The 24,406-nt window shown below is 38.9% G+C and overlaps 1 protein-coding gene across 7 annotated transcripts in view; it reads right to left on the bottom strand.

Annotated features, from left to right (window-relative positions):
- Positions 1–24,406, bottom strand: part of CSGALNACT2 (chondroitin sulfate N-acetylgalactosaminyltransferase 2) — a 57,415-nt gene that overhangs the window by 14,632 nt on the left and 18,377 nt on the right. For 5 of the 7 annotated variants that reach the window (XM_088020066.1, XM_088020068.1, XM_028098616.2 and 2 more), the window contains exons 3-7: positions 23,063–23,279; positions 21,619–21,720; positions 18,190–18,368; positions 16,518–16,612; positions 6,014–6,095 (exon numbers count right to left, since the gene is read on the bottom strand). In XM_088020066.1, coding sequence (XP_087876192.1) covers positions 6,014–6,095; positions 16,518–16,612; positions 18,190–18,368; positions 21,619–21,720; positions 23,063–23,279 — 675 coding nt within the window. Of the gene's footprint in view, positions 1–6,013; positions 6,096–16,517; positions 16,613–18,189; positions 18,369–19,825; positions 19,916–21,618; positions 21,721–23,062; positions 23,280–24,406 lie in introns of those variants that run through there. The other 2 variants (XM_088020069.1, XM_028098619.2) reach the window with 2 other exon arrangements.

The raw sequence follows: 24,406 nt of genomic DNA, 5'->3' as shown, positions 1-24,406 counted from the left end.
GTAAATGCCTGACAGCCAGAGCACAGTCAACCCTGATAGAATTAAGATGTTCTGCTTCAGATAAGATGGCACAGTACAGCCTAAAGACACCTGATATAGAGGACTGACGTCCGGGTTTGGAAGTCCAGTTAGGAGCTGACATCTAGGAGCTCAAGCCTGTTATTCAGAGTATCAAAATGAGATTAAATACTTGAGACTGCTTTGTAAATGTCTAAGTTACATAGAAAATCTAGAAAATCAAAGGAGAAGGAAATATAATTTCACCACTATTAATATTATAATTAATGTAGTTATCCTTTGAGATACAAGTTTTTCTGGGTCACAGACAACTTTCCAGAGGAGAAAACAGAAGAAATGGCTAGGCTGAACATCTATATTTGAGAATGGGCACACAGGTGATTTAAAGCCACAGGAATGGATGAAATTACTGAAGGAGTTTATAAAGAAAATAGGGCCCAGATCTAAATGCTAAGCAATACCAATATCTACAGGTTAAACATGCAGAGAAAGATAAATTAGCAAGACTGAAAAATAGCCCCAGAGGATGGAGAAAATTTTGGAGAATGAGCTATCAGAGTAGTCAAGTGAAAAAAGTGTCTTCAGGAAGAAATGGTCAAGTGTATGCTGCTCAATAAAGAACTTAAAAACAAAAAAACAAAACCAAAAACAAACAGACCTGGCAAAATAAATGTTATAACCTTACCTACTAGAACAATTCTGATGGAGTGATGGGGCAAATGGCTTACTAGACTGGGTGAACACATGAAATGGGAGATAAAGTTGAGACTATTTTCAAATTGGCTTAAGCTGAACAACAAACTTTCTTTTTTTAAATTTTTTTAATTAACATATAATGTATTATTTGTTTCAGGGGTACAGGTCTGTGATTCATCAGTCTTACACAATTCACAGCACTCGCCATAGCACATACCCTCCCCAATGTCCATCACCCAGCCACCCCATCCCCCCACCCCCCTCCACTCCAGCAAACCTCAGTTTGTTTCCTGAGATCAAGAGTCTCTTATGGTTTGTCTCCCTCTCTGGTTTCGTCTTGTTTCATTTTTCCCTCCCTTCCCCTATGATCCTGTCTTGTTTCTCAAATTCCTCATATCAGTGAGATCATATACTTGTCTTTCTCTGACTTATTTCGCTTAGCATAATACCCTCTAGTTCCATCCACATCATTGCAAATGGCAAGATTTCATTTTTTGATGGCTGCATAATATTCCATTGTGTGTGTGTGTGTGTGTGTGTGTGTGTGTGTGTGTGTGTGTACACACCACATCTTCTTTAACCATTCATCTAACAACAAACTTTCTAAAGAAGCATAGAGAACACAAACCATTTGGAATTTTTTGAAGAATCAGCAAGATTCTTAAAAACTGAGAACAAATTAATTCTTCAATGAAGAGCTAGGTTTCCAAATTATGTCTTCTAGCTAATAATTATATGCCACTTAGTTTCATACTCACAGGATGACAACAATCCTGAGATCTCTGAAAAGTATTACCTTAAATAGTCACAGCTTTACTAAACGCTATGTCTAATACATATTGGTTTTTTTTCTTTGTAGACATAAGCTCTTCAAATATTAAAGATGGTGTAGATACTTAAAATAAATGGGGGACTTCCAGTTTCTGGTCCAGCATATACAGAGCTTAGAAGTCATATCATCCTAACAACAAGTAAAAAACCAAACTGAAAAATAAACAGATCCCTGAGAGAAATAAGGTCACAGAGCAAACTGCCACCTCCAAATTGGAGAGAACACAGAATCACAACTATCAGAGCAGAAACCCACCACTAGAAATCTCTAGGGGAACCAGGACTGGGGTAGGAAAAAAAAATCTGAACTATAGATGATGAATGGCTAGAGGTTTAGTGGACCAAGTCTGAGAGTTGAAAACTCTGGGGGAGGGGCAGTCATGGGAGGGTCCCTACAATTGTGTGAGTTTTACCTTTAGGAGCTCTAGCAGGTTCTCACTGTAAAGACTGGAGCAAAATCCCCTAGTGCTTTCAGCAGGGGCAGTGGGAACGTAATCATTCTGAAATATGCTGGGACACTTTCTTCTTCTTCTTCTTTTTTAAAGATTCAATTTATTCATTTGACAGAGTTAGAGAGAGAGCATAAGCAGGGGGAGTGGCAGGCAGAGAGAGAGGGAGAAACAGGCTCCCCGCCGAGCAGGGAGCCTGATGCGGGACTTGATCCCAATGACCTGAGCCAAAGGCAGCCGCTTAACCAACTGAGCCACCCAGGTGTCCGCACTTTATTCTTCTTAAGAAGGCCTGCCCTCAGGAGAAACTATTTTACTAGAGTCAAACCTACCTGGGGGAAGGACATACCCAACTCCAGCCTACTCTAGCCATCCTGTCCCACCTAAGGTTGGGGGCAGTGTCTGAGAAACACTTGTGAAGTTAACAGTCCAGATACATAATCTCACTAAAGGACTGAGACCTAATCACAGGACTATAGAATGCTTCCTCTTTCCCCACACCTCACCACCGATTACTAAAGGCTTATTTATTGCAGTTTCCTTTGCCCAATACATCATATTTAGCTATGAAGAAAAAAATGAGGCATACTAAAAGACAAAAAACAGATTGAAGACACAGAGCGAGCATCAGAACCAGATTCAGATATGGCAGGGGTACTGAAATTATCAGCCTGGGAATTTAAAACGACTATAATTGATATGCTAAGGGCTCTAACAGAAAAAGTAGACAAGAACAGATGGGTAATGTAAGCAGAAAGTGACAGATTCTAAGAAAGAATAAAAAAGAAATGCTAAAGATAAACAATGTAACAAAGGAAGAATGTCTTTGTATTGGCTGAGGAAAGAAATCTCTGAGCTTGAGGACATGTCAATAGAAACTTCCAAAACTGAAAAGGCAAAAACAAAGAGGACTTGGGTGGGGGGAGCCAGATCAGAACAGAATTCCTAAGACCTGTATACAAGAGGTGTAACATATGTGTAATGGGAATATCAGAAGGAGAGGAAAGAAAGGAACAGAAGCTCCAAAATGAAAGAGGCCAAATTCCAAACAAGTGCTGCTGAGAGGCCAGGGGCTCCCTTTCTCATCCAGCCCATTGTCATAAGGTAGAGAATACACCCCAAAAGGGAGTGGGACCCCTGACCCTCCACTCCATGTCCTACTCATAACGCAGGGGTGTCACTCTGAGAGAAGTGTGCCACTGTCTCCATCCCCAGCTCCAGAGAAGGCTCAGCGAATCGCAGGGGAGGAGCCAGTACAGAAGAACAAACTGCTTCAAAGCTCTTCCCAAAGGAACTGACTTTATTTGAAACAGTCTGCAGAAGTTTAAGCCTAAGGGGGCTCTTGAAAATAATGGAGATTTTGGTGATAAGCAATTAAGAGAAGGCTGATAGCTCCATTAGAGCAATAAGCTAAAATGTAGGCCGGCTAGTTCAACTGGAGAGAAACAGGGAAAGAGACAGATAAGAACCTTACTGAGGTCTGAACAAAACTCAAAGATGTGCCTCAAAAACTACCTTGCAATAGGGTTCAATTTAATTAGGTCAGACTGTGGAGCAGTTTATACCCCAGAGCACTGTCAAAAACAAGAGAGCAATGAGTGGAGCCTAACAGGTGGGAGTGTTACCAACAGAGGCACAGAGACAGTAAAGACAGCCCTACTAGGGGCACGTGGGTGGCTCAGTCGGTTGAGCACCTGACTTTGGCTCAGGTTGTGATCTTGGGGTCCTGGGATCCATCCCTGTGCTGGGCTCCGTGCTCAGCGGGGAGTCTGCTTCTTTCTCTCCCTCTGCCCCTCCCCCTGCTCCTACTCTCTTTCTCTCAAATAATTTTTTTTTTTAAAAGAGAGCCCTACTAAATCCATGTCATCCCAGGGTGACTGTGCACATGCCCTAAGGAGTGACATATTGCTGGGGAATGGGGAGATAAAATTCACTAAAATAGTAAAGCCAAGTTAATAAACAAGCAAGCAAAAACAGAAAACAAGCCCAAGAGTCAGGGGGTAATCAATATCCAGACTTGCCACAATATATTACCTAAAATGTCCAGTTTTCAAGAAGGAAATTATGAGCCATGTAAAGAAACAGAAAAGTGTGACCCAAATACCAGAAAAAATAGGCCACAGAAACTGTCTGTGAGAGGACCCAGATGTCAGTTTTTACAAATTTTTCAAAGCCATTATAAATGTTTAAAGAATTAAAAGGAATCATGCTTAAAGAAGTAACAGAAGGCAAGATGACAATGTCTCATCAAACAGAGAATATTAATGAAGAGACCGAAATTATATACATAAAAAGAACCAAATGGAAATTCTGGAGTTAAAAAGGACAATGCAAATGAAAAATTGATTAGAGCAGCTCAATAGTAGATCTGAACTAACAAAGAATCAGCAAACTTGAAGACAGATCAATTGAAATTATGCAATCCAAAGAATGGAGAGAAAAAAAATAACAAAAAATGAACAGTCTCAGAGAAATGTGGGACACCATTAGCTATATCGACACATACCAAATAGGAGTATGAGGAGAAAATCACGAGAAAGGAGCAGTGAGAAATACACAGATTAGAAGGCAGTGATGTATCCTTGCTGTTTTATTAAGCCAGAAATCAGGGAAAAGGGCATTAGTTTCACTTAATAGTCCTTTTATTGCTATTTGCTGTTTCCATGATTCAAATGTTACAATGATAAAGAGACAAGGTGAAGGAATTTCCAAAATAAATGGCTGATTATAAAAATGAATGTAAGATGGACCTAAAAAGTACACAAAATGTTTTTTTTTTTTAAAGATTATTTATTTATTTGAAAGAGAGAGCACGAGCACAAGCATGGGGAGTGGCAGGCAGAGGGAGAAGCAGGCTCCCCGCTGAGCAGAGAGCCTGATGCAGGGCTCCATCCCAGGACCCTGGGATCATGACCTGAGCCGAAGGCAGACGCCTAACCGAATGAGCCTCCCAGGCGTCCCCACAAAATATATTCTATTATAAAATGTAAAAAATATATACAAATATGTGCACGTGTATATATAGATATGTATGTGTATATATGTGTGTACATATATATATACATACACATGCATAAATATATAAAATATATTCTTATTTACTGTGGAAATGTAGCCACTGACTGATCAGGAGACATGGAATCAGGTTTCAGCCTTTTTTTTTTTTAAAGATTTTATTTATTTATTTAAAAGAGAGAGAGAACAAGCGGGGAGGAGGGGCAGAGGGAGAGGGAGAAGCAGGCTCCCCGCTGAGCAGGGAGCCCAACACGGGCTCCATCCCAGGACCCTGGGATCATGACCTGAGCCGAAGGCAGCCGCTTAACCAACTGAGCCACCCAGGCGCCCCTCAGCCTGCTTTCTTAAACTGTACTCTGACAATGTATTTTTTGCTAGGTAAGGCTGAAGCTAGAGTGGGGCAGGAGGCTTAGACCGGATTCTTCAGGGTCATTCTGGCTTCAAGGAGTAGATGACTAAGCCAGTGACACCAAGTCCCCCACTCCAACTTCAACCAGAGCTGGAAGGATCAGCTGTCATTTCATTTGTTTTAAATACTAGGATTTTCTTAACAGTTCAATAGAAAATTAAAGGGGGTTTCATCTCTAAATAAGAAAATGCAAAAGCCCTTGGACTAGATAATCTAACATTATTTCCAGATGTAACAATCCATGAGCACAACACCAAAGTTATGTAGAGATCTTTCCTAAGAGTATTCAAAACAACTGCAAATAATTGGTAACAAGCCAAACAGATGTTTTTAAAAACTAGTGTTTCGATTTTAAAGAAACAAGTAAATAGTCTATTTTACCTTAATTTTTTCTTTATGATCTCATTTTTGCTACTTAGAGACATTAATTATAAACTTACTTTGCCTTTCACACCTCCAGATACCTCTTTTTAGCTAATTTCATTCATAATTTAATAGGAAAACACTTGATTCTGAGACCTTTGAGAAAAATGCCATTAGGCACTACAGTAAATATGTACAGCCCTATCCTTAAATGTAAGGTATACTTACTTACCAATGGTCAGGAAATCTGATCGATACTGACAAGTCATTCCAAAGCCAAAATCTCGCCAAAAGCCAGAATCTTTTTTGTGAACCTTTGGTTAAAAAAAAAAAAAAATTTCAATTTAATCCCTCAAGAACTAGAAGTTTCAATCAACAATGAAAAAATTTAAAATACTTTTCAAATAATAATTTTTCCTGTCATTTATTATGACTGACAATGGATCACAAGTATTCACATGATTAAATCCTTACAAACCAACAAAAATACAGTACTCTCCATCAGCAAAGGGTTCTAGCCACATTCAATTTAACTTAATTTAAGGCCTGTACAAGGTGCAAGCTGAGGTTACTAATAAACAGTATGGTGCCTGAGCTCAAGGAGCTTACATTCCATTCTGGGAGGATAACTGTTGCACAAACTCATACTATAATACACCATAATTACTTCTACATAGACCTTATAAGGTGCCTACCCTTGGCCCTTACCTGACTGTATACAGTTTTGCTCTGGTAATTACCCAGCCCCATGTAGCCCATGAGCTTCAGAGAAGCTCCTCCCACCTGTAGCTTTAGATTGGACCATGATTACTCTATACCAGTGGCACAGTGTCACCCACTTATTGTAGGAATTGATTCACTAATGGGAATTAGACAAAATTCAGGCCAACATGGTAAAAGGGGAGGGTCGTTGGGAACTCTGGAAAACAAAGCCCCTTCATTCCTCTGAGAGAGCTACTAGAAAAGACACTTGCTTTTTTTTGGATGGTGTAGGGCAGGAGTCAGCAAACTACAGCCTCCAGGCTAAATCTGGCCTGCCGCCTGTTTTTGAAAATAATTTTATTGGAATATAGCCACACTCATTTGTTTATAACCTGTCTATGTATATTTCATGGTACAGTGGCATAGCTGAGTAGTTGCTATAGGGATTTAACTATATGGCCCACAAAGCCAAAATATTTTCTATGCGGCTCTTTACAGAATAAATTTGCCAACTCCTGGTGTAGGGTGTAGATGTGAAGCTTGGAACTGCTACAGTCTTTTTCTACTACAAGGGAAACAAGCTTTAAAATGAAACTGTCACCACTTAAGTCCAAACAGAGAAAGAAAAAGAAAATCAGGGCTTTGATGATATACAGCCCCAGAATCAAGTAAAAGTTGAAGTCTGATAAACCTTCTTTATTTTATTCATGCATTTAGCAAGTGTTTTAATCCATCAGACATAGTACTGAGAACTGGGACACAGCAGTGGATAGAGATGACAAAGTCTCTGCCATCACAGAGCCTCTGTTTTGATGAAAAAATAGCAAATAAATAAATATATATATCAGGTGGTAATACATGCTAGGAAGAAAAATGTAGTAGGACAAGGGGAGAGCATGAGAGAAAGAAAGCATATTTTGGATATAATGGCCACATGGGGTCTCTCTGAGGAGATAATGTTTGAGCAGGGACCCTAATGAAATATTGAAGTGAGCTGTGAAGTATCTAAAGGAGATCATTCCAGGCAAAGAGGGTAGCATGTATGATGGCTATGAGGCAGGAAGGGAATGAGTGGGTCAAAAGCAGAAAAAACAAGGGCAAGAGCAGAGGAATGAGGTCCTGCGGACAAGAAAGGGCTATTAATATTTTTTAAAAGATAATTGTTACTACAGAATTTTTGTATGCATATGGTAATGATCTAGAAGAAGCATAATGTTAGGATAGGAGAGCATGATGGTTGGCTGGAGGGGAGTCCTTGTTTAGGCACGAGGGATGAGCTCTAGTTCAAGAGAAAAGAACAGGCTGGCCTTACAAAAGGACGTGCGCAGTTCCTCCACTGGGAATGGAGAGGCTGATGGGTCTCATGATAGAATAAGGAAGTGAAATGTCTGAATACTTCTCTATTCTAAGTGAAATACGAAGCAAGGTTTGTGGAGAGTGAGGAGCAGTGAGGGGTGCTGGGTTGGAGGACAGTGTGGCTGGCTTGCAGGATGGACAGCAGGTAGACTACGGTCAGGTGCAGATGTCAGGGCAGCTGCGGAACCTGAGGTCTGTGGTCATGTTTTTAAAGCAGTGGCCCTATACTGGGGCTGTGTATTTCTTACCCTCCCTGTTCCACTGCTCAGGGGCCTGGGTAAGAGTTGCCCTTAACCAGGCTGGGGTTCTAAGAGAAAACACTGGACGGGGTGAGGGATGCAGGTGAGTATAGCAAGGAGGCTGTGGATAATGACTACAGAGTTGGAGTTGGGTAAGGAGAGACATGAGGATGCGGACATGAGGGAGATGACAGAAAGGAGGGAGTTACCTCATCCAAAGTGCAAGGTTCTAAGACAGCCTCCTCTGAGAGATAAGCAGGAGTTAGTCAAGTGAAAGATGTGCTGGGGAAAGTTCTAGACAAGAGAACAGGCTGTGCAAAGACGAGATTAGAGAGAGCACCGTGGGTAAAGGATGGTGGGACCACATTAGAGACAGAAGTAGAGGTGCCCACAAATGTAGGCCAGAGCTCAGCAAACTTCTGCAAAAGAATAGGCAGTAAATATTTTAGGCTCTGCAGAACATAGAGTCTGTCACAACTATTTAACTTAGCCACTGTAGTGTGAAAGCTGTCATAGACAACAGGTAATCAAATGAGCATGCTGTGTTCCATAAACTTTATTTATGGCTGCTGAAATTTGTATTTCATATAATTTCCATATGCCATGAAAATTATTTTGAAAATCTTTTTCAACCATTCTTCATTCATGGGCCGTAGAAAACTAGGCAGTAGGCTGTTTTGGCCAGCAGGTCATAGACTGATGACCCCTGGTCTAAGAGACCCATGAGGCCACATCAAAGAGAACGGGATACCTGGTCTCTTGGGTCTATCCTAATAGCAATGGAAATTCTCTGAAGAGTCAAGGCAGAAGGAGCAATGTGATCAGGTGACATTTTTGAAAGATCACTCTGGCTAGAGTATAAAGGAGATATAAGAGGGGACAAGAAGGGATGCTGATAGGCTGGTTAAGAGGCAACAGTTATAATCTGGGAATGGGAAGCCGGTGGTTTAGACCTATTTTGGGTCTATCCTAATAGCAATGGAAATTCTCTGAAGAGTCAAGGCAGAAGGAGCAATGTGATCAGGTGACATTTTTGAAAGATCACTCTGGCTAGAGTATAAAGGAGATATAAGAGGGGACAAGAAGGGATGCTGATAGGCTGGTTAAGAGGCAACAGTTATAATCTGGGAATGGGAAGCCGGTGGTTTAGACTATCATGATATATTCAGAAAGAAAAAATTGCATGGGGGTAAAAAAAAAGATTGAGGACAAAGAATTGATAGAAGTCAGGAAGTGATTGAATGGGCAGGAGTTGGGGTGAGAGGAAAGGATCAACCAAGAGTGACAGCAGGCTGCTGTCCTAATGGGTATGTGATAGTGCCATCCCCCAAGAGTGGGGGCACTGAGGAAAGGGCCCAGAGCTGAATGATGCAAAGCTGGGTGCTGAGCATAATGAATGTGAGTGATCTGTAAGGCAGCTACATGGAAATCACTGCAGAGAGCAGGAACGAAGGGAATATACAGGTCTGTAGAGGAGGCAAATCTTGAGAAGAGTGGGAAGAGTCTGAAAAAGCTGCAGTAGGTAATGGGAGAATTGGCTGAAAAATAGAAGAACAAGGCAGCACTGAGGACTCAGCTTAAGTTGGAGCTAATAAATGAGGTATGCATTTTTTTTTTTTTTTGCAGGGGAGGGCTTTTTCCCCTTCTAGAATGTAAAGCTCCTGGAGGGCAGGATTTTTTGTTGATTTTGATCACTGCTATATCCGGAGCACCAGAACAATGCAAGGCACATAGTAAGCTTTCAATAAACATTTGTCAAATGAAATAAATAAATTTATAGAGGCATAATTTCTGTGCCAAACCAGGTTCCAATATTCTTATCTTCTTAGTCAAAACATAATCCCTCCTCACCCCCCACCCCCGTGCGCAAATAAAATAAAACACTCACTCTGATATTTCTACCCCCATGACAATTCTGATTTTACAAATATCAAGACTTCCTTTATAACTTAGTTTCTTTAAAAAAAAAAATCTCCAAATATTATCACACTTGGGGAAAGGAGTCATTAGTTTTGATTTTTAAAGCCATTTCCACTGTCTATAATCCCTAATTGTTAATATTTTATCACATTTTTATCTGTCCCTCTCTTAAGCATCTGGGGGATGCAGCCACACATAACCTACACCTCCAGCCCCCAGCCGCTCACAGGCTGCCAGGTTCACAAATCCATGTGGCAACTTGACACCTTCCCTTGGAGATCTAATACACAACATATACAACCATGCTCAGGTTGAATCCCTGATCTCTCTTTCTGCCCTTCCTGTCTTTCGCTCCTCACATCTAATCCACCAGCAAGTTCTGTCAGACAAATCATATCCTAAACTTTCTCCACAATTACCATCCTTAACCAAGCCACGGTCACCTCCTTGGTGCACTGCAAAAGCCTAACTAGCTATTTGCAGCTGGAGCCACACACCATCCATTCTCCACAAAATCAAAACCCTCCCAGGGTTTCCTATCACATGTAGCCTAAATCTAAACTCCTTATAACTCTACATGACTGGCCCAGCTTTGTGCCCTGTTGCCCACTGTGTTCTAGCCACCTTAGGAAACCCATTAGCTGTTCCTTCTGCCTGGAACTGCCTTTCCCCAGTCACTAGGTAGCAGGTTCTTTCCTGTTAGTTGGATGGCCTCTCCAACAGCCTCATCTCAGAAAGGCCTTTCTGACTAAACACACCACAGAAACACCTAATCACTTTTCACAACTCAGCCTGTTTTAATGATTTGCATGGTATTTATTAATTGACTTTATCTTCTGTCTCTACCTACCAGAATAAAGATTCTTGTGAACAATAACCATGTCTATACGGTTCTAGGTGCTGGGAATTCCAGCTGTGAATAGTGGCTGGCATAGAATGAACCCTATTGGATGAATTAAGGTAACAGAGGCAGTTTGTGCAGTGGATAAGCGTGGAGACACACTGCTCTGGCTCCTGGCCCCATCCTTGCCAGCTGTGCGTCTGGGCAGGCACTCAACCACCATATGGCTGTGTCCTCATCTATAAAATAGGGGTAATAATAGCATATACCTCAGAGGTGTAAGGAGGATTAAATGAGTTAACATGTATGAAAACCAGAACAGTATCTTACACAAGAAAAGGGTAGATAAAAAATTAGCTATTATTAGCATTAAAATATCATCGAAAATACACATATATAATTTCCCCCTTTTTAAACATTACATTTTCCTCTATATTTACACTGCTGTATATATTTACATTTCATGAACATTTTCCTCCTGCTACATATTCACCATCATATGTACTATAATTCATTATTTTATTATTAGAGTTTTACTTGCTTCCAATGTTGTCAATAGTATTATATGTATTGCTGCTCTACGGTTCTGTTTCCTCAGGAGAGATTCCTGGGAGTGGAGATTACTGGATTAGAGGGATGAACCTGTTTGAAAACTCCAGACTCAGAAAGCCTGCCTGCATTCCTACACAACCAGCATGGATGGAAGAGCCCCCACCCCACCAGCCGCACTTGCATGGCTGTTTTTAAAACTGATTTTACAGCAGCAAAAAAGTATTGCACTGTTGTTTTAATTTATTCTTAGTAAGGCTGGTTATTTAAATGTTTATCGTGAATTATTACCAACTGTCTTTTAGCCTTTTTTTTCTATTGGTGTATTTCCCATTTACTTTTAATATCAAGGAGATAATATTACACATTAAGGAGAGCAAGCTTTTGTGTTGTTTTAAGTGGGGTGATTGAAGTTTAGAAAGGGTAACCTGCAAAGGTTACAAAGTAGTGAAACTACAACTTGAAGTGGAAGTATTTAAACTTTTGTGTGTAACATCTAGAATGAACGAACATTCAAATCATTCTTTTCCCACATTCTTCCAAACCAGACAAGAATATTAGCTGCTTTTACATTCCTCTTCACCCTCACATATTGATTCCATTTAGCACTTTGTTTACCAAGTAATTTTTTTTATAAATAAACTTTATTTTGGAGTAATTTTAGATTCACAGAAAAGTTGCAAAGTAGTAAAGAGAGTTCCCATATACTTCTCACCTAGTTTTAACTTTCCCTAAATGTTTTTCTTTTTAAGATTTTATTTATTTATTTGAGAGAGAGAGAGAATGAGAGATAGAAAGCACGAGAGGGAAGAGGGTCAGAGGGAGAAGCAGACTCCCTGCTGAGCAGGAAGCCCAATGATGTGGGACTCAATCCCGGGACTCCAGGATCATGACCTGAGCTGAAGGCAGTCGCTTAACCAACTGAGCCACCCAGATGCCCTCCCTAAATGTTATTATCTTACATTGTTGTGGTACATTTATAAAAACTAAGAAACCAACTATTAACTATATTTTATTCATTTATTTTTAAAGATTTTATTTATTTGAGAGAGAGAGAACGTGCATGAGGGAGAGGCAGAGGGAGAAGGAGACTCTTTGCTGAGCAAGGAGCCCGATGCAGGACTCAATCCCAGTACCCTGGGATCATGACCTGAGCTGAAGGCAGAGGCTTAACTGACTGAGCCACCCAGGTGCCCCCACCCAGGTGTTACTATTAACTAAATTTTAGACTTTATTTGGATGCAGTTTTTCCTTTAATGTTCTTTTTTCTGTTCCAGGATCCAGTCCAAGGCACCACATTGCATTTATTTGTTATGTCTCCTTGGTCTCCTGAGAAACTGTCATAATTTCTCAGTCTTCCTTGTTTTTGATGATCTTGACACTTTTTATTATTTTTTTAGTAATACCTACACCCACCGTGAGGCTCAAACTCACGACCTTGAGATCAAGAGTCCTGTGCTCTTCCAACTGAGCCAGCTAGGCACCTCTGATCTTGACACTTTTGAGTATTGGTGGGGTATTTTGTGGAATACCCCTCAATTTGGGTTTGTCTAAAGTGTTTCTCATGATTAGGTTTTTGGAAGGAAGGCCACAGAAGTGAAATGCCCTTTTTACTACATCAAATCAGGGGTGCATAATAACTCTGGTAATGTTAACCTTCATTATTTGGCTTAAGGTGGTGTCTGCCAGGTTTCTTGAAAAGTTCTCTTTCCATACTCAATTCTTTAGAAGTGAGTCACCTAGCTCCACCTACTGGAAAAGAAAGTATCAACATAAGTTATTTGGAATTCTGTAGCAAAGATTTAGCTCTTCTCCCTTGTCTACTCTTATCTAATCAGTTTATTATTATTATTTATTCACTCACTAATTTATTTATATCAGTATGGACTCATGGATATTTATTTTATGCTTGGGGTTGCAATCCAGTACTATGTTATTTTGTTGCTCAAATTGTTCCAACTTTGCCATTGGGAGGGAGTTCTTGCAGGCTCCTGTGTCCCTTTGACACACCCTCATCTTTTTTTTTGAGTACTGCCTTCCTTTCTGGAGCTTCAGGCTCCTTGATTTCCTGTCCCTGCACCAACATCTGGGAGCTGCGTATGCTTGTTACTCTTACCGTATTACTGCTTCTAGGTCCTCTCGGGACAGAGCTAGGTAATACACATTTGTGTGTACCCTTTGAATTTTAAATCCCCAATTGCTATTCATTTCTTTTTTATTATGTTTCATCAACAACTATTTAAACAAAAGTTTTACTGGGGTTTTGGTGGTGGTGACTACTGTTTTATTTGCAGGTCTTCTTTCAATTCATTTCTCATTCTGCTGAAGAGGTCTGTAAGAAGTAAACTTTGAGTCCTTAAATATTCAACAGTATCTATTTTGCCCTCAAACAGGTCAAATATTACAGAATTAAAGTTATTTCTCTCACATTCAAGGTATTGTTTTATTGTCTCCTAGCACCAATATCATCAAAAAGAAGGCCAATGCCAATCTGATTCATACTCCTTTGTAGACAAATTCTCAAATGCCAGACTTGTCTTTCCTTAGCTCTTTGAAGTTTTCGTCTATTTCCTCCACTGTCTGTTCTCTCTCTTCTGGAACTCCTATTAACAATTTTGGGAGCTTCTTGAGTGGTTCCTCATGACTCATTTTTTCACTCACATTATCTCTTGGTCTTTGTGTGCCCAGATGTCTTGTCTTCTAGTTTACAAGTTTGTTTCAACTGAGACCATTCCACTATTCAGCCCATTTAGTGAGTTTCAGATTTTCACAATTTCCAAGTTGAACTTTTTTAGCAACAAATCTGGTCATATGAATTTAATGTTTTCTCTCTCTAAAGACATATTTATCTTAAAGTTGTTTTCATTCTGTATTCATATTCTCATGTGTTATCTTTTCTGTTTATTAAAATTTGGTGCCTCTCTTTCGTAGTGTTGGTTTGGCTACTCTCAGTTAACTGCTGATTTTTGTTTCAAAAATCATTGTTCAGGGGCGCCTGGGTGGCTCAGTCAGTTAAGCGTCCAACTCTTGATCTCAGAGTCTTGAGTTCAAGTCCTATGTTGTGTTCCAAACTGGGCGTGGAGCATGCTTAAAAAAAAAAAAAATCATTGTTCAAAAACCCTTGGCTGTTAGGTATGATTACAGGGGCCTATCTCCAGTAATAGTGGAAGAGGGGCCGAATGTGGTCTTGGGCACAATGTGCCAATAGCAGCTCCTTTTCAGAGCCCAGGGCTCCCTATCCATCCTACAACTCAATATTCCCAAAACCCTACACTGCCTTTCTTGTTCCAGGAACCACACACACTGCCACAGCCTGCAGTCCAATCCCTGTGATGCCTGTTGCTTAGCACATGCCCAGAAAATATGTACTCCACCACTCTCTGTCTTCTATGAGCTCAGAGGATACAGAGCAGCCCCATCTTGTGTTCTTCTGAACATGTTCCAGGTTCTTCTTTCCTCTCTCAATCCTATGCTAACTACTGCCATCTTACATAAATTTCTCAAAATTTTCTACCAATGGTACTTCTCTCATTTTCCAATGCTAATACACTTTTTTATTTTTAGTAATTCACTTTTACAAAGGATTTAGAGTGTTAGATAAGGCAAATGTGCGTACTTGGTTCTCCATTTTGATCCCATTTGTGTCTATACTCCTAAATAATACCGGCCTACAGATAAGGTAGAGGGGTGTGTGTATATAGACACTTTGCCAGGTGTTAGTCTGAAGATAATGTTGGCTTCATAAAATTTATTAAGTAGATCATGTGGTACTAATTTAACCTGTTCTTCGAAAGTTTGGAAAAACTCACCAGTAAAACATCATATCTATGCACCTGCAGGGTAATTTTTTTGATAACTGTTCTAATTTTTTAAGTGGTTCTTAGTCTTTTCAGAGCTTCCATCTCTCCTATTTATAAAATGCTACCACAAACGTTGCTTGTGTTAATAGTTTATAAATTCTCAAATCTTTTATTTAGAATTTTTAAAATGTACCATATAAAATTGATTTCTCTCAGTTGTATTTTCCTTTTTACTCCAAATCTGCCCACTTTGGTTAAAAAATTTTTTTGCACATAAAGAATAAGCTCCTATATATTCATAAAACTATTATTTTTGGTTCATTAATTTCTGCCTTTATTTCTTTCCTCAGAGTTATTCATTTTTTTAACATCTTAAATTGACTTCTTAGTTGTTTCCATTTTTATTTAATATTAACAATAAAAGACTAAGACTTTTAGCCTTAGACTAAGTGCAATATAGTATTCTGGACTGGAACCTGAAACAGGAAAAGGACATTAGTAGAAAAACTGGTGAAATCCTAATCTATAGTGTAGTTAGCAGTAACTTGCCAATGTTAATTTCTAATTTTGACAAATCATTATGTAAGATATTAATCTGAGGGAAAACTGGGAGAAGTACAGGAACGCTCTATACTATCTTTCCAACTTTTCTGTAAATCTAAATTATTCCAACATAATGTTTATTTAAAATAAAAAAACTTATAACTATCAATAACTGTAAGTTCTGTTACATGGCATTCCCACTCCAAGACTTTTTAAGTAATTTCCCACAGAATATTATTCCTTTTTATTTTGTAGTTTTAATTTCTAGTTAATAAGGTTTTTAAAATTAAAATTTATTTTTAGTATTACTGAAAATACATTGGCAGAAGTGACTGTAAAATCTTCATAGTCTAGAACTTTAAGTTTTCTCTGTGGCCTTAACTTTTCTTTTCCCCTCTAGAATGATATTTAATTCTAAAACAGTAAGTGGGAAAGCATCTTATGGGATACTATGATACTATGAAAATGTGTTTACAATAACTACAGGTTTTTGGGGCTCCTGGGTGGCTCAGTCAGTTAAATGTCTGCCTTTGCCTCAGGTCATGACCCTGGGGTCCTGGGATTGAACCCCGAATCAGGCTCCCTGCTCAGCGGGGAGCCTGCTTCTTCCGATTTCTCTGCTGCTCCCCTTGCTTGTACTCGCTCTCTAATAAATAAGTAAATAAATAAAATCTTAAAAAAAAAACTACACTTTTTTATTGAAACTTTCTTTTCTACTTGTGAAACAAACTTAAAGGAACGTAACAAGGAGCTTTGTGGCCTTCCGTAACTGACAATGAGTCTTACCAGCTGTTGCTCCACAGGTGGTGGCACATCCTGACTGGCATAAACAATGGCAGGGTTGTAAAGACTGAACACCACAGGGTAAAACACCTTTTTACCTATAAATTAAAATATATGGTTATATCACGCAATGAAGTAATAAAACGAAAGGCTGATCAGTACTGCGTTATCAATATTTAATACTGGTATTTCTTTGGTCATATATGATGACTTTATCAATACTGTATTTTGTCCATTTTCAGGCTACCAAACATCATGCTGATTTGATGAACATAATGATGATTTTATAACATATCAGTAGACCAAGCTACAAAGTTATAACCTAAAATAGACTAAAAAACAGACTAAAGGGTGTAACACACATTTACTCCCTTTGACTTTGGAGAGATACACAAAGGTATTTGCTCAGTTATTCAATAGGTGAGCTATTTATTACTCATCATTTCATCAAATTAGCAGTGACAGATGTAGGTTAACCTCTGACAATCACCAAGAACTTAGAAACATCTGTTAAATCCACCCTTCGAAATGAATCATAGAAACAGTAAATCCAAAGAATACATACAATGAACAGATTTGTACAGAATAATTAAAATACAGAACTGCAGATAGATTTGGTAAGATTTGGAAAAGTTGGGAAGAGTTAAAAATACCTGATCTAACAGCCTCTGCAGAAAATCTTGTCATTAGTATTCAAATTGAAGCAGTGAAGGGACCTGTAAAGACTCAGGAGCCCATCTCCCCTCCACAGAGAACTCCTTGCTAAGACTGGCCTCAGTCAGACGTGATAATATGAAGTGCTCAGTAACTGTCAAGTACCTGTGGCAATGTGGCAGCCTTTCTATTACAAGATCCCTACTGGATGCTCATCTCACCTTTGTTAAAACTCACTTAGGGATGGAAGTTCAATTCTCAGTGACAAATCTATTTCTAGACATTAAAGTATTTCTTTTACATTGAGCAAATGTTTCCCTCAACTTCCACATTGTGAACTTCATACTGTCTGGTGCAACAAAAGTAAACCTAACCCTCATTTATTCACTAGGTGCTCAAAGAGTTCCTGACAATTATCCCTCATGAAAATAATAGGGTAATAATTTGCATGGTATGAATAGTTCTACACAAAAAAACATTTACTAGGGGATTATTTTTGGCACAGAAAACTTCCTTTCACATTTAAAATAAGATTTGAGTTATAAAAATGTCAGTTGCTCATACATTTTCAAAAAATACCTACAACATAAAGCAAAGTATAGTAAATGATCCCCAAATACATAGTATGGATGCCAAGCACCGTCTGTATCTAGGTTTCTTCATGTGTGTGTGCCTCTGTGCTGGCACCACCTGCCTGAGGTAGAGTGCTTCTCTCACACATCTCCACGTTGTCTGCTTGGCTCTTTTTCTGATAAGTGCTGCTTCCTCCTTATCAATTTTAAGACATTTTCTTTGCTTTTGTTTATTTGGATTCAAATTTTGGCAACAGAATTTGGCCACAAGAGAACAGGGGTATGAACTGCAGAGGGGCAAAGTTTCACTTTTCTACTTAATATTCCAGTTAAAGTATGCTTAATATAACTTTAAGAAAACATAATTAACTTGATTCAAAATATGGGATGTGCTGGCACTGTTTGTTCTAAATTTCTACACTCAGCTCATCTACCAACATTTTACGCACCTGGCTCAGCATTTAACCGGCAGCTGTTAAGGAATTCGGCTGAGAAATATATATCAACATCACAGAAAAACATCAAGACCTCTCCCTTGTCCCAAGCTCGGGCACCGACATTTAGTCCTCGTCCACGATTAAATTCTTCATTCAATGAGACCAAAGTGTAATTGTGAAAGTTAGACTCACTAGGAGGAAAGCATATACAGCAAAGGGTAAGTCCCACTTAAAGTTTAACAACTCTCTTCTTTCAACAAGACTTACAAAATATGTTTTATACTTCAAGTATTTTATTTTGGTTCTAAAGTCATACAGGGAAAGGAAATCATCAGATTCACATGTATGATCATCATCAGGAACAGATATTACTAAATGCCCATATCTGAGGCAACATGCTGGTGGTGTGAGTTTAAAAAGTGTTAAGGGGTCACCGCCCTTCAGGATCTTAAAAACTTATTGGGGAGATAAGAAATATAAACATGGAAAAATGGCCATAATGTTTGGTAATAAACAATGCATTCCATATGAATGGTACATTCAGAGTGCTCTTGTGTTTTTCTGATCTTTGCTTACATGTCCCCTTATCAGAGGGATCCCCCTCGTGCCATTTGTGAAGTTGCCCTGACCTCCTTCTCTTTAATCTTTATCCCCCTGCCCAGCTTTGCTTTCCTCAGCACCACCAGACATGTTTGTTCGAGTGTCTCCCCCCATTGGAACGTAAACTCCATGAGAGCAGGGATTATGTTTTGTTCATTACTATGGATACAGTGCACCTCCTCAAAGAGTAGGAGTTCAATAAATATTTGCTGAATGAATGAATGAACAGCAGTTCTGAGAAAAAGATTGCTTTTGTCTGAGAGTAGAGACTAGAGATGTTAGAAGCAGAATTTAAGTTATGCTTTGATTAAATTCCTGAATTCAGTAGTGAGTTTAAAGGTTATTTCAATTAATTATTCTCAAAGGCAAAGAGGTAAGAAAGTAGAAACATTTTAGAGAACAGGGATTAGACAAACTGGATTAGAACAAAGGGATCCTAAAATGGGAACAATGAGAGAAGACCAGAAAAGGGTCAGACTGAGGAGTGCCTTCTGTGAGAAGTTAAAGAAGTTGGTCAGTGTCCTCAAGGCAAGGAGGAGTTTTTCTGCCAGGGCAGTGGTTCTCATAGTGAAGTCCCTACACCCACAGCATCAGCCTCCCCTGGAAAAGCATTAGAAATGCAAATTCTTGGGCCCCACCCCAGACCCCTGAATCAGATACTAGGGGTGATGCTGAGCATCTGTGTCTCTCTTGGGATAAGTCACTCCAGGTGACTCTGATTGTTAAAGTTGGAGAACTGCTGCGCTAGGGTATGGCCAGGTCAAAAAGGGACATTTTAGGAAGATTACTCTTTATAACTGTAGAATGGGGAATGGAGAGATGGAAGCAAAGGCTCAAATAGTTTATAGAGTGGACTCCACATGCTCTGAATGGCCACACTGCCCTTCTCATGGGATATACATCTCTCCCTTCTTTTGGGAAAACTGCTGATTACCACCTCACACTCCCAGCACCCGGTGGAGGAACTAATAGAATACCCCAACCACAGTAATTTCCTAGGGGCGGGAACCAGACTCAAGCTGGGCCAATCACAATACCCCCACCCCACCTGGCCATAGTGACCGGCTCAAGATTGGGCAAAACTCCTTCCCTGGGCTTTTCTCAACTGGATCTGGGAGAAAGCTCTTTCCTCTCTGATGGCAAAGCTGAGAAGATGTGAGCCCAAAGCCGCCAACAGCCATATACCTCACATGTGGAAGAAGCCAATCTGCAACAGGAGAATGAAGTCAACATGCAGAGAAAAACAGACAAGAAGACAACAAGAGAATTTTCACGGTATTCAAGTCTCTGGTTCCAGTCCCTAAGATATCAAAGCTGTATTGGTTTTCTTCCCCAAATTTGGCTGTAATAATCCCTTTAGTTTGGGAGCTATCCAAGATTCTTCCATAACACTCCAGTTTCCTTAAGCAAGTTCAAGATGGGTTTCCGTCATGTGCCACAGAGGAGTCTTGATTAATGCAGGGACAGCTTCAGTAATACCAATATAAGTGCCTGGCACTTAGGGGTGACCTGAAAATGGTAAAAGAGGGAAGAGAAGGAAAGAAATGAAGGGAGGGGGAACCTGGGTTAGGGTGGTGGCAGCAGCGAGAAGACAGGGAAGAGGTCCTGTGCAGTAAGCAAGAACTGACTAGAGGTAAAGAATGAAAGATGCTAGCTCTCAGACATTAAGCCCAGGGGATCATGAGAATGGTCTTAGTCTGAACTGAAAGAGGGCCACCAGGAGAAGCAGCTAGTGTGTAGGGGGAAGAAAAGACAATATTTGTTTTTTATACATTTACTGTGAGAGTCCCTTCAGGGTGGGGACTGTAACACCCTCTTCTGTGCCCATCTATTCCAACCACCCCAGTCAGACTCCCGAGCAGTGTACCTGGAACATAGTTGGTGGGACTCAAGGAATGTTAGTTGAATGATTCGAGAAGAATGGCCAGCCAAATCTGGACTCTTAGGGAATGGCCACAACTAGCAGAAAGGTAAAGAAGCAGGTAAAGGATACAGAGTTGGCTTGGTCGGAAAAGACAACCTAATATCTTACATTGTAACATATTTACATTTACAAAATATATACATTTTACAAACATCAGAGGAACGTGTCAAGAAGGAAGTACTGGTTAGGCATCAAATGTAAAAAAGCGATCAAAGACGATGACAGAGAAAAGGTTGAATTTGGCAGTTAGGTCATAACTTTGGGCCCATAACTTAGAGAGGAAAAGGCTGAAAAGCTATAGAATTAATAACGGAGTATTAAGGAATTACTAATTCATTCATTCAAACCTCTGAGTACCTACTATGTGCCAGGTACTATATGAGTTGCCCGATTAGAGAACTATTGCTCTCTGAGGTGTAGCTATGAGAGGACAGAAACCTACCAGTAGCTACTGGGTACCACAGAGTCATGTGGTGGTGGCTTAAGGACAGGAGAGACCTAAGCATCATTTGCAGGGCAAGAAGAAGGAACTTGGGAAAATGGAAAGGTGACAAGTGAGAGAAAAGCTCAGGAGATGGTATCAAAGTGAAGGGATTAGATTTAGAGAAAGGGGAAGAGTCCAACAGAAGGGAATGAAGAAGTAATAAACAGAGGCAAATAAATAGAAGGTGGGTGGGCCACAGAGTGAGAAGGCCCAGATCATGCCAGGCTGTCTGCCAAGAGAACAGGGAAGATGAATCATTTAGAGTTGCATGAGTGAACTGAGGGGTGAAATGAGGAACTTATTAGCACCACCACTCATGTGCTCAGCCAACTTTTAAATAGCAGCTATTAAAAATTAACTCATTTAATATGTGAAATTCTCGTTCTTCTAATGTTATATATCAAGGACTTCAATTTGGACATGGCTCACCAACCTTGTGACAGATTCTAGGATAGACTTGACTTTAGATAGTCCTTCTTTACCAAAATATACCACTGTGAGATGAATTCTCTTGTCCTGATGAATACACACATCCCTAACAGAATTGAAAAATAAAGTTCATTCAAAAAAATATATAAGGCACTACTCATTCAGAAAGCAATCACATGGAGCTTTAACAAAACAAATGAGGCATTACTCATACAGAATGATACTTCATGAAGCTTTAAGTAAATATAAAAGTGGTAATATTGCTGAATTATTAAAGGCATCAGAGCAAACGCATAACAACATAAGCACATGAATATAGCCCTTGGAGGTCCATGGAAGTTGCCATATTTCAAAATATTTTTGGAACTTTTGCTTTGGTATTGCCTTCAGAAGCAAATTACAAGTTACTCAAGGAAAGAAGTCTAATCAGTTCAAAACCAAATAAATATTCAAGTTGTTGGTCAAGAGTTATTTTGTCTTAAAACTGGCTAATTCCGGAAATTATACCTATCATCAAGGAATAAATATTTGCCATGGCTGAGATTATTTACTGTAAAGAATAATGTAGCATCTGAAAGCAATTCCAAGAAAAGCAGTAAAAAATGCTTTAGAAAATCAGATCTCAAGTGAGCTATTTCAAACAGGCAAAACTCATTGGGAAGCATGATTTCTAGATATTCTGCTACAGAACAGGATTAACTTTTAAATCCAATGATTTCAATATGAGAATAAAGACTGGGATTATAAAGAATCAAAACTAGTATATTAAAAACATGGCATTGTTAAATTAAAACAAAAAGGTAAAACTTTCCTCAAATAGCTACCCTAATACATACTTTTTTAACACTTCAGCATTTTAAAATATCCAAATTTAATGACAAAAAAAGGAAAAAATTCTTTTAAAAATTGTTATAATCTCTGCTTCTCAAGATGGAGTAACTTTCTCATTTTTAGTAATGTTTATATTTCTAAAATTTATTTCCATTTTAAAATTCCAATTGTTCTCAAGGGAATTTTCTGGAGAAATAGCAATGTCCTATATGTTGATTGGGAAAGCAATTATGAGTGTACAGGTTTGTCAAAAGTCATGAAACCTGTATCCTTAAAATATGTGGGCTTTATTATATGTAAATTATGCCTCAATAAAGTTATTTTTTAAAAATTCAATTCATCCTAAAATGAACTCACACACAATTATAAAGATCATCAAATATAGTTTCTAATAGTTGTCACTCTCAATTTACTTCAAAGTTTAAATTGTCAATAACACAATATATTATACACGCTTTAAAAAAAAGAGAATATCAAAAACTAAGATTACCCAAAGTCTATAAAATTACTCTGTAATTCTAAGTAATCACACTCAGTGAAGATAAATTAAGTAAATCTGCATGAAATGTAATTTTTTTTAGGAGTGCTTAGCCAAATCATTAAGCCCTGAGAGTTACCTGAAGTTCTGCATGAACTGCACAAATGCTTCAGTTCTTTCAGCAAGTGGCACAATGATATTAATAATTGATCTAGTAATATCAATCATCTCGCTCTTCACTTTCATGAGAGGTCCAAAAGGGCGGAAGAGGGTCACATGTCTATATTCCATAAGGTCTGCTTTCTTAAAAAAGAGTTCATACTGTGTGCCCTTATCTCTCTCGGTGCGATAATAACCTAAAGGAAAGAGTTAGGGACAAAGATGTCTCCATGTCAAAGTTTATAAATTCAATGTGAATACTGATTTTACTCAAAGATCAAAAGTACAAAACCAGACATGTAGTGTTTTTAATCATTTTGTGAAAATAATTATCTCCATTGTACAGTTGTAAACAATAATTTCTTTAAAAGGAGAGGTTAAAAAAAAATGTTCACTGCTCTATTATTAGTCAATCCATAAATATGCTCCAAATCACAATTATTCCTTTTTACATATGACTTTTTTAGTAGTAGAGCCTATCAACACAATAATCATACGATAAAAATAAATTACTTCTACCAATATTAAATTCTAGACTTGAGCATCAAAACTTCTATTGTTTGGTTCAGTTCCATTAAATGAATGGAGTGCCTTTGTGTCACTCATTGGTGGTATAAAGAGGGCTATACAGTCCTGGTTTTGAGGAACGGTTAGTCTAGTGAGGGAGACAGAAAAATAAGGAAATAAAAACAATACAGTGATATATCTTTCACTCTACAAACACACACACACTTACTCTCTCTCTCTGAAGAGAGTGAAGTCAAAGAAAAATCAGTATAGACTTAAATATGGTGACCTGAGATACCTCCAGGAGAAAAGTTTGGAAGTCTACTGGGCAATCTGATTTTTAAGTGTGACATTCAGGAAAGAGGGAAGACCTATAGAAGTGTGAGTCAGTCAATATCTGGGAATAAAACAATGAACAAGATAGACCAATCCACTCTCTCCTGAGGCTTACAGCCTAAGAGGAACTACAAATCAGGAAATGGGCAACACCATATACTACAAGTGCTATGAGAGGGGACACAAGGTAGAAGTTACAAAAGAACACAGGAAATACTGTTATCTTAAGACTTGCAAGTTAGAGATGACTTCTAAATGAAGCGACATCTAAGCTAAAGTCTGGAAAAGGAATAGGAGTTACTGAATAATGAGTAATTATTTTTTATTTTTTATTTTTGCCAGGGGGGTAGGAGAGTGGAAGAAAAGTGGGGGACAAAATATGTTCCATGCAGAGAAAAATCCTGTCAGTGAAAGAATCCAAAGAGAGTTATGAGATAAGCAGAAGCTATAGAATATAAAACTGACATGGCTTCTTTTTTTT

The sequence above is a fragment of the Eumetopias jubatus genome, unplaced genomic scaffold, assembly GCF_037043125.1.
Source record: "Eumetopias jubatus isolate StellerSeaLion01/CBP00866 unplaced genomic scaffold, mEumJub1_p1.0 scaffold_17, whole genome shotgun sequence".
NCBI classification, from domain to species: Eukaryota; Metazoa; Chordata; class Mammalia; order Carnivora; family Otariidae; genus Eumetopias; species Eumetopias jubatus.
The sequence above is the reverse complement of the archived record's forward strand: the minus strand, read 5'-3'. Positions and strand labels throughout refer to the sequence as shown.